The sequence below is a fragment of the Syngnathus typhle genome, linkage group LG4, assembly GCF_033458585.1.
Source record: "Syngnathus typhle isolate RoL2023-S1 ecotype Sweden linkage group LG4, RoL_Styp_1.0, whole genome shotgun sequence".
NCBI classification, from domain to species: Eukaryota; Metazoa; Chordata; class Actinopteri; order Syngnathiformes; family Syngnathidae; genus Syngnathus; species Syngnathus typhle.
The window spans coordinates 20,464,356-20,475,409 of record NC_083741.1 but is presented as its reverse complement, the minus strand read 5'-3'; the positions used below and the strand labels follow the sequence as shown (position 1 = coordinate 20,475,409).

General features: G+C 45.0%; 2 protein-coding genes across 2 annotated transcripts; both read left to right on the top strand.

Moving 5' to 3' along the window:
• Positions 1–1,529: 1,529 nt before the first annotated feature.
• Positions 1,530–5,564, top strand: cplx3b (complexin 3b). The gene is made up of 3 exons (XM_061276875.1): positions 1,530–1,853; positions 3,732–3,819; positions 3,956–5,564. The coding sequence occupies exons 1-3, from the start codon at positions 1,696–1,698 to the stop codon at positions 4,178–4,180; spliced, it is 471 nt and encodes a 156-aa protein (XP_061132859.1). The 5' UTR covers positions 1,530–1,695; the 3' UTR covers positions 4,181–5,564.
• Positions 5,565–7,707: 2,143 nt separating this feature from the next.
• On the top strand, positions 7,708–10,078 carry si:ch1073-459b3.2 (growth arrest-specific protein 1). Its single transcript, XM_061277297.1, has one exon. The coding sequence runs from the start codon at positions 8,101–8,103 to the stop codon at positions 8,857–8,859; it is 759 nt and encodes a 252-aa protein (XP_061133281.1). The 5' UTR covers positions 7,708–8,100; the 3' UTR covers positions 8,860–10,078.
• Positions 10,079–11,054: the final 976 nt, after the last annotated feature.

The following is an 11,054-nucleotide window of genomic DNA, read 5'->3' as shown; positions in this document are numbered from 1 at the left end:
CGTTCGTAGATGGAATTTGATTGATGACATTTTGATGTGAGGACTGTTTTGGATGACATCACCCCAAAGACCTGCTGTGGTTTTGCGGTTGGCGAGTCATGCCGATGATCAGCATGCACACAGACGTCAGTCAAAGGGGGAGAGAGCAGGCGGTAAAAAGACGACGAAAGCGGAGCAGGAGGCTGCGGGGGCCTCGACACGCATCTATTTTTAGATTCTGGGAGTAATGTTGTTTCTGCACTCATCCGGGAGCCTTTCGTTACGCCGCCATCGCTATCCGCCATTGCCGCGCGTTTGCACGCTTTTGACAAATGCAGCTGCTTCCGCCGACCCATTTGGACCAACACGACTCAGTGCCAAACTGATGGACTTAGTAGGACTTCAAATCTAGTTTCAGATATTTGTGTCATGTGCTGTTTCATACAGTCCACTCAAGGCCAATAGCTCCCAAAAACTTTATGGTCCTGTGAAAGTTTGTGGTAAAAGAAAAATCCAATTGGACTCCCTTGAAAGTGGCGCTACGGAGACACTATCTGATTTTGGGATGATGGTATTTGATGATCCAAGATCTTTGAAGTCACTCCGATGTACAGTGATCCCTCGCTACTTCGCGTTTCGTTTATCGCGGCTTCACTACATCGCAGATTTTTCTTTTCCTAATTAAAAAAAAACATTTAAAAGTCAAAATAAAACTTCTAAATTGAGGAAACCTTTAGGACAATCTAGTATTGCTCCAAATGGAATTACATTCCTTTAGAAGTCCGTTTTCGCGTGTTAGCACGATGGCGAATTAGCATCTTTCCGTTAGCCTGCCCAGTACTTCTTGTTGGTGACCGTACTTTGCGGATTTCACTTATCGCGTTTTTTTTTTTTGGAACCAATCATCCACGATAAACGAGGGATTACCATACTTCATGATTAGATTTGATGTCAAACAGTTTTAATCAGCCACCGCTGATTGTTTTTCATGTCCGACATTTGTATTCATTGTATAACGACGATATATTTGGAGTCATTTGCGAGTCCTCTAGGTGTTTAACGCTAGCTAAGCCTTTGCCACTCAAAAACACAGCAGACGTGTTGCTAGTCGACTGAAGGAAAGTAGGCCAGACAGGGGTGGTGTCACGCTGATGCTGCTGCGAGGATCAACCCGCTCTCCTTGTCGACTGCCTGTCAAACCTCCTGGATGTTACATGAACGTCTTCTGGAATGTAGATCATATTTGTAGGCCCGAGGAACAAAAGCTCCTAATTGGCCCAAATTAATTAGTGAAACTCCCCCCTCCCCTCCCCCTAAAAAACAGGGGGCGCTAAAAATGATGCTCCAGATGGCGAGAAAGAAAGCTTGACCCACTACTGACGTTGTGTCCGGTGTCGGAGCCAGTCCATCGGGAGTCTGCCGCACCCGGCGCCTTGCAGAAGGGAGGGCAGCCACACGCCATTGGTCGTTGCTCGCTAAACTTGTTGACTCATATGCGCGCGTCTCATCAGAATCCGCCTCCTCCTCTTCATCCTCCTCCTCCTCTTCCTCCGATCTGATTGCACGCGCCATTCAGCGGTCCCCCCCCCTCTCCCTGCAACCACGGTGTTTTTTACGCGCATCTTTCTCGGGTGGATTCCACGCAAGCCGCCAGCCTCCATCGAGGAGCCCGCTTTCTTCACTTTCCCCACCCCAAAAAAAGGTTCTGATTGAGAGATGGCTTTTATGGTCAAGCACGTGGTGGGGGGCCAGTTGAAGAACTTGACCGGCGGTTTGACGGAGGAGAAACCCGAAGCGGAGAAGACGGACGCGGCGGCGCAGGGGATGACCCAGGAGGAGTTCGAGCAGTACCAGCAACAGTTAGAGGAGGAGAAGTAAGTCGACAGACAAGAATAAGATGTGACTGAAATGAACGCGTTCCCGTGCGTAAAAAGACGCAAGAAGAGACGTGCGTCTTTTACGCACGCGAGCCAGGCGCACACGCGGATGGACGCATTTGAAAACATATTTGGAGACGAAGCGTCAGGTTTCGTTACATGCACACGCTTCCTTTTTGACAAGGATTCGTGGACGTGGATAATCTGCGCGCATGCACGAAGGATAGTCTAAATAAGGACGTGTAAAATGGCTGCCCCTATTGACTGAACGAAGAAGTATGGAAATGAGACGTAATCTAATGTGTTGTGTAGGCATGCTTGAGGACACCATGCATGCCCAAGGTCATTTGGAAAATCTCTCTACATCATTTAGCACATTTCGAGAAATAAATGTGTGTGTTGGGGGGGGGGGGGGGTGTCTACAGTGCCCAAACGCAACCAAAAGATGAATACATAAGTTCAAAACAAACTTTACATAGATGCGAAATGAGCATGGGAGTATGACGAGTAACAAAAGAAAAATTTATGAAACATTGAGGTGAAGTAAAAGTGGAAAAAGAAGAAAAATGCCCAAACTATTTAAAAATTGTCAAAATGAGCAAAGCGGTAAAGAAAAAAAATGTTATTAAAAGAATGCCAAAGTGAGTAAGACTGTTTTAAAATAGTAACAATATATATTTTAAAAAAAAAGATGATTAGAAAAATGTGTATGAAACTTCCTTTTAAATATTGTCAAAAAACGTCCAAAAACAATTCGTGAAGTAATAAGATGGGTAACATCAGTCCGAATCAGACGGGGCCCATCATACGTACTGTTTTGCATGAATGTATGTATCATATAGACATCTATAGATAGCACGGTGTTGGCATGCTAGAGGTCACCGAGCGCAAGGTCAACTGGGAATTCGAGTTGTGTGGTTATTGATTGCTGATGTCGCTTTCCACGTCCTGTATCATGTGCCTCAACATTCAAGCCAAAGAAGGTCACGTTTGAGTCACTTAAAAATTGCAAAATCATTTTTAGCACATTGACAATAATTAATTTCATTTTGACTGGTACGTAATTCCAATTTTGAAGTGGAGCAAAACAGAAAGCGACTCAGAAAACTCAGGTTGCTGTCACGTGACCTTTCATCAGAGTAACTATTAGCCCGAGGTGAAGAAAACATGTTTAGCGATTCCGTGAAGACACGTTGTCTACTTCAGGGCGCCCGAGAGGCCACCAACCCGCCCGGCGATGTCCTTGACAAGACTGATGGCTACTCTGGATTTGGTGTTTTGCCCGCATGGGCCGATAACATGACAGCATATCTCGGGGATACTAAAAAAAACAAAACGACCTTGCGCTGACACATTGGGTGCGTCGCCTTCAGAAGATGTGATCCTCACAGGCGCGTCGTGCAAATTCCCCCTCCACACGCACGTGTGTGTGTTTGCCGTCTCCATATTCTATTTGTGAGCTCACACGCCACATCTGGCCGACATTATGTCAGCTTTGTTGACTTGTGTGTCTCAGGCTTCTCAACAAATTAAGCAATTGTGATGGGGGATGACTTGAAGCCAACTGGGGCGTGAAGGCCTCAACGAGCTTTGGATTCGGGAGAATAGCGCCCTCTGCTGTAGGAAACCACTCAAAATGTTCATTTAGAGTCTCATCGATCAAAATGTTATTATTGATAGCTTATATTGCTAATTAAGAATTGTTTTCTTCCAAAAGCATATCTTGGACAAACTATTTTAACAACCGTATTAATGTTGTTTTATTTCAAAAGTGTACAATAATCAACAAAACACAATAAGACCTTTTTTTTTTAAAAATATTTTTCTCTCTCCATTTCAAACAAATTCACGAAATTCGGGATTGCTGTATTGCAGACAAGAACGAGAGGCAAATTTTGCCCAGAAGAAAGCCGAGCGAGCCACCGTGAGGAGTCATTTTCGAGACAAGTACAGACTACCAAAGGTAATCGAAATTGTTTACAAAATACATATTCAATGTTTACATTATATTAATATTGTCCTTCATGTTTTTGTAAAGTTTACAAAATACGTAAAAACATGCGTCAAAATGGTCAATTTCAATGTTTTCGCCAAATCAGAACGAGCTGGACGAGACCCAGATCCAGCAGGCGGGCGACGACGTGGTCCTGCCCACCGAGCTGGCCAAGATGATCGCCGAGGACGGCCAGGAGGAGGCGCACAAGCAGTCTGTGCTGGGTCAGCTGTCCAACCTCCAGAACGTCGACATGGACCAGCTCAAGGACAAGGCCCAGGCGACGCTGGAGGACCTCAAGAAGCAGACGGAAAACTGCAGTCTCATGTGATGTCGGGGAGCTGAGGTCTGCCCAAGGTCGAGCTTCTGGGGAGGAGGGAGTAGTCGTGTTTGTTCAAATGATTAATTACGGAAGCTTGGAGCTGCCGCAAAACATTTTTTAACAGGCATTTAACTTTGGCTTTTTTTTGACCGTCAAAAAATGTTTACTCCACTTTGGCAGCTCCACGTAAATAACAATAATGCTAAAAACAAATCCGACTCATTCAATTTGCCGAAAATTCTTCGACGTTTGATATTTTCTTGGCATTTTTAACAAAATTATTCAACATTTCACCTGGAAGCTACTTTGATCAATAATGGGCCGTTTTATTGTTTTCTTTTAACCAATGACGTTCGAGCAAATAAGCCATGTGTCACTTTAGAGACGTTACCGTGCGCAATACATGAGACGTAGCTCTCCAACTTTTTACAAAAGCAAAGCCTGCACATTGAAGTCTCATTGAAATACTCGCCACAAATACATATATAAAAAGCTGCTAGAAAGGTATAAACGTAAATGCGAATAGTCCGAATATTTGTGTCCTCATAACGCCGATACTTCTGTTGTGTGTACGCGCTGAGCTCGTCGTATGGTGCCGTTTCGTGCCGGTGGATTAGCTGTCGTCGTGTCGAGTGGTGTCCTCGTGAACCTTGTTAGCGCTAATGCTAAGGCCGCGGCCTCGCGGTGTCGTTTTCAGAGGAGTCAGGAGAGAATTATGGTGTTGTTGTTCGTGGACGTTTTGTGTAGCGATGGCAATTTACGCTTCTCTGAGCCACTTTACAATACGGGTAACGTCATTCATGTGTTCATAATGACTTCAATATGGACTCACAATGTTAACCCTAGCCCATAAATGAAGCCTAGCCTACTTAACCTTATGTTTATGAATCATCTTTGATGACACCCTTATTGTAAAAGTGGCACCCATGCACCTCAATAACCTACGATGCTTTATTTTGCCAAATTGCATTTTTGGCATTTGTGTGTGTGCGCGTGTTTTGAAATAAATGTCATTAGGGGGCGGCGCGGTTAGAAATGTTCCAAATTTAATAGAGCACACTTTTTTTTTGTGGGTGCGTCTCTATCTTTGTCCGGCAAATAGATGAATGGACGCTGGGGAAATCCTCATTGCTGTGGTTCTTGTCACGTGATGATAGTGATTGATTATTAAAATATACGAGAAAAAGTAGCAATAATTATTTTGCAATGTTGCTACGAGGTAATAATTGCTGTAATAATAATGACAGTTATAATAATTATAATAGAGGGGAAAGTGAAGCCATAAGCCACGAGACTTGCTTGCTTGCTTGCTTGCTACAAGCGTGTTGTGTTTTTCTCATCTAATATTTCGGTCATTCTGTCTCTCATGGGAGTTTCAATTGCAATAAACATATTTTTGGATAATGTTCTCATTTGTGTGTTCTTTAGCATTTTTTCTAGTCATCTCTCTGATGTGCAAGGAGCCTAAGACATTTTTTAGAAATCCACTTTTTTAATTTTTATATATATTTTATTGAGCACTTGGAGTCTCCAGTATTGTATAGAGAAAATATAAGATACTTTTATATTCTGTTCGGGGGATATTTTTTACTCCGTTCAATTTTATCCATTTCTATTACATATTTTTTTAACTATTACGTCACAGTCTGTGGGGCGGCACTACCAAACAAGGTAATGGGTGCGGCCAAACGGTTTCACATATCCGCCATTTTTATTACTCGGAGAAACTAGTCCAAACTCAAAGATGCAGAAGGTACAAGTGGATAAGTCAAAGTGTTCCGTTGTTTTAATTGACAAAACTATTACGTCGTTGAGGATTCGGTTCCTTCAACCTATGGAAACGACGGACACAAAAAAGCGGTAAATTTGAGATGACACAAAAATAATAAACTGTATTGTGTGTCTATGATGCCCTTGTTTTTGTAGCATTAGCATCACAATCGTTCTGATTTTTAGCGCTGTGCGTTTTATATTTTCACTTCTTGTGGATGTATTTTGAGTAGTTGTATGAGATTAATTGAATTGAATTTTATTCTTGAGGAACACAATGAGTTAAATACATTCGTTAGCTTCTTGCTAACGCTAACACGCTAACATTAGCTTACTTCTTAATTGACTGCAGTTCTTGTTTACAAGACGTGTTTATAAATATTCTGAGGGGATTTGTTTTATTACGTGTTATGTATGGTTGGATGGACAAAGTCTTCTGCTGTTGACATCTTTTAATCAATCAAAAGGTGTGAAGAGACCGCACCAAAACGGCTTGCTCTGGCCCATTGATGCTATTCAGACAAAGGCATTGCTGTTCCACTTTATATTTCTAATTATTTATTATTATTATTTATATTTAATTATTAAATGTCAACAGGTAGGATTTAGAAGTATAATGTGTCTACTTCAATTAGAACCAAGACCTGCATTCTCACTATTGAACAACAGGGGGCGACAAATGTTTAGAAAAAGTACATGATGTATTTGTACATTACTTTTCATTTGAATATACGTACTGTATTGCGCATTGTTGTCTCAATTAAGCCAAAGCACGTATTTTACACTACTAAAAAAAAAATCACGCTTCATGTATCATATACAAAAAAAGTGTTATTTTGTGTTTCTGTGTTGCTAAAGAAAAGTTCACTTGCTTTGTTCGTACATACTATTCTTTATACAAGACTGTTGATCTGTCTATTTGCACTCTTGAACCTGGCATCCATTTTATGCAAATTGCTCGAGCCTCCCAGTGTCAGTGAAAATGTAGTCCCCCCTCTCCCCCTAAAAAATCAAGTTAATCAGCATGTGAATGGCAATAAAGCCTGAGCTATTGCTAGTTTTCAAGTGCAGTGTGAAAGGGGAGAGCTGTAAATTATATTGCTGCAGAAGGCCCTCTCCATTGACGGACGTGTTGCGTGAACAGACCTCCTTGTGGGGAGACGCTGGGCCGACGCATGGCCAATCGGACACAATGGCGGTGAAACGGGCCAGAAAATAGCATTCTACAAGGCTGAGGAATGTGTGACAGCAGTGGGCGAGGGAGAAAGAGAGTGAGGAGGGTGTGGTGGAGGGGGGGGGGCAATTAGGTTCTGAAGACCCTCAGCGATGAGGCCATCATAAAGGTTCTGTCAGATGGTATAATGGTACCTGGTCCAAGCATAGCTAGTTCTGATTTCACTGTAGTTGTGAGAGAATTTGTGAGCAGTTGCTGGAGAAGTACTTAGAGGCGACCAATCAGCTGCCAGGGAGAGAAATTTGTGTGTCCACAGAGAGAGAGAGAGAGAGAGAGAGAGAGAGAGAGAGAGAGAGAGAGAGAGAGAGAGAGAGAGAGAGAGAGAGAGAGAGAGAGAGAGAGAGAGAGAGAGAGAGAGAGAGAGAGAGAGAGAGAGAGAGAGAGAGAGAGAGAGAGAGAGAGAGAGAGAGAGAGAGAGAGAGAGAGAGAGAGAGAGAGAGAGAGAGAGAGAGAGAGAGAGAGAGAGAGAGAGAGAGAGAGAGAGAGAGAGAGAGAGAGAGAGAGAGAGAGAGAAGGGGGTGCATGTAAAAAAACTTTTCTTTCTTGGGGGAGGGGTGTTGTGAGGGAAGCTCGGCGGTGCGCGAAGTGAAACAGCACAGAGAGAGCGAGCACGAGGGACAAAGGAGATCCGCACACAGCGAAGAAGGAATGAAACAAACTGGATACGTTTTTCAAATTTTTTTTTTTTCATTTAGATGCACATCCGTGCACGCGGCCCGGTCCGTAAAGGCACCGCGGCCGTTCGGGCTGGAGTAGGAGAACTTTTTGCTGCTGGAGCGTGAGTTCATGCACTCTGCTTTTGCACCCACACGTGGTGACTTCATGACGTGTTTTCCGGGACTCGCCGAGGTATTTCTGTCCGCTTTATAGCCCGGGAGGTTTGATGATGTACTGCAGGAGGAAGGGTTCGAGTTAACCCCCAAGTATGAGATGTTGGTGCGGCGTCCTGGCACTGCTCCTGTGGGTGCTGGTGGCCGTGGATGCGCAGCTCATCTGCTGGCAGGCCATCCTGCGCTGCCACGCCGAACCTGAGTGCGACCTCGCCTATGGTCAATACTTGGCCGCCTGTGAGGGCAACCTGCGGGGCACCAGGCGCCAGTGCCCCAGCCACTGCATTAACGCACTGATCCGCCTCAACCGCACCCGCAGCGGGCCGGACCTGGAGAGCTGCGAGTGCGCTCAGGACGTCGAGTGCCAGGGGGCCAAGCGCGCCATCGAGCCGTGTCTACCTCGTCGGTACCCGGAAGACGGCGGCGGGGGGATCGGCTGCATGGAGGCACGGCAACGTTGCGTGCAAGACAGCCACTGCCACGCTTCCCTGGAAGCGTATCTGTCTTACTGCGGACAGCTGTTCAATGGACGCAAGTGCTCGGCCAAGTGCAAGGCCACCATCCAGCAGATGTTGTACATCCCCGACGGGGCCCTGCTCAACCGTTGCGTTTGCGACGGCGAAGGGAGACCCTTCTGCGAGGTGGTCAAGGAGAACATGAGTAAACTCTGCTCCATCGGGGACCACCACGGCGTCATCTCAGACCAGCCGGAGGTGGACGACACGTACGAGGACGAGGACTATGACGCCAGACAGGACAGGGATGACGTCTACAGCGAAAACTCTGCGGCTCCCCGGAGGTTGCCCACGTTGGGGATGCTCCTGGTTCTCTTTCTCGGATGTATTTGGTTGTGAAATTGGATTCATCCCTTGACACTTCTTTTCCTGGACCAACTGAAAGGGGGGCTTGAAGGCGAGTCAGCTGGATGAGGTGATGCTGGTTTTCACCCTTGCTGTCAGCACTTTGGATCATTTGAGACCAAGGTTGACAAGAGGACAGCTGGAATTCTTCATGGTTGAGGATATTCGGTGGGTCCAATTCTACTCTACACCAAGAAGTGCCACCACGTTGGGTTTCTTTTTCGCAGTTGACCTGGCTGGTTTTCACCCCTTGGACACTTTGGATTTCATCATTTGAAATAGTTTTTAAAACTAAGACTTCCCCAATGGAGGGTTCAATATGATGCAGAAACCTCGAACTCTTCAAGAACCGTTTGAGGTCTCCCTAGTTGAGGGCTATGACTTCTTTGAAGTTCACTGACATCTTAGTTGAAAGGACCAGCAACCACAAAAACATTCAAGAACCTTCAGTTTGGACTTCCTCACGGATGTCTTGTACATGGGAAAACTGTAGATGGACTCACCAGACTCCAAGTTGCCAGTTGCATGCGGCTCCCGTTTGTTTACTCTTGGTGTCAATGGTACTTAGAGGGTCGCTTTATTAAGACCTTAGACAAACACGGAGACTCGGCCGAGACTCGGTCCGTTTACTCTCCTACTTTTGTCGCCGTAACCACACTTCAAATATTTGCGGGGGACAGGATCAAGTGCTTAAATGAACTGGGGCACCGCACTCCACACAAGTTTTGTACAGAAGAACCGAGTACACCCCCCCCCCCCCCCCCCCGGCCGCCCCTTGGCCTCCTTCCTCCCCTGCTTCCCACCCTTTTCCTTCCCCTAACTTCACACCTATAAATGACACCTCGTTTTATTACTGCTAACTTTGCTATGTTGGCATCCATCTTGCTTTTGTTTCTTCTTGGCCTGAGATCCAACGCAGGAGCGACAAAATGTCAGCTCCATTCCCCCAATCACATGCTAACTTTTACAGCTCAAAATGTAGCAGGCTCATTAAATTCACAACTTTTTTTAAAACCGTTCACATTTGGTTAACACGCAACATGTTGAAAAATGTTCCGATTGTCACGCCGAAATTATGCCAACATGAGTTTTATGTGTGTAAATGTTAAATTATGAAGCCAGAATATGAAGACAAACGTGTGTGTATATATTTGACAGAATGATACGATTATATGAAGTCAGTGTAATAAAGCTTGGAAGCCATGATTATTGATACTGTCCCAATTGCGCAATTTTTTGGGAATAAAATGTTGGAAAAGTGAGCTAAAATGACATTTTAATGCATTTACACATCAAGCATGGTATTACAATTGAGGGTCAAGGGTCAGTGAAAGCTTCAGCCAGGAGCGTTTGCTGTCATCGAGATACAGTTTGACTTTGGACGATATAAAAATGAGTGAAGGGGAAATGAAACTTCAAATTTGCTTCATGAACCAGATGTATTTTTTGATTCCTCTAGGGGGCACTGTTGGTTTAACGAAAGGTGTTTAAGAAACGGCAAGTCAATACGTTCAATAAACACAACTGGTTCATGAACCATCTTGAAGCTTCGTTTTCCTCATCACTAGCCAAAATGTTATTGTGCAAAAAAATACGAAAAAACGTTGTGAATATTCGCGCAACGTCCGACAAAAGAAGCTGAAATACAGCCGACCCCCTTCCCGTTTTGTTTTTACCCAGATTGTCTTGACTCCAGGACTTTTCGACCATGCATCTTAAATTCCTCCTGGACGACAGCCCCGCCCCTTTTCCCGTTTTCCGGGAGTCGAATCAAAACAAACACGAAAAGAGCAGCCTCGGGGGTAAATGTGCAATTTGAGTGCAGGGGTGGGGGGCGCACAAGGCTTTGCCACAGCCCATTTTGTAAATTATCTGCATTCAGCGTTTCTCCAAAACAACCCCGTCGTAACCCTCAATCCCGACCCCCGTGCTCTCTTCGCTGGGCCAAAAAGGGAGGGACCCCAGGATTTAGGAGGCTCTTGTCTCTCAGAGGTACAATGTTCCATTCATGATAACCATCCAGCCGCAGCCAACGACCGACCTGCTCTATGGTGTCAGTGCAAAAGGGGGCGGGGTCAAATCAAGCTTCCCCAAACCCTACAGTTTGACCAAGTTAAGACCGAAATTTTCACGAGGCGTGGTTCCTTACCCAACGATGAAGAACTGTCAAAATTTCCATGACATTTATC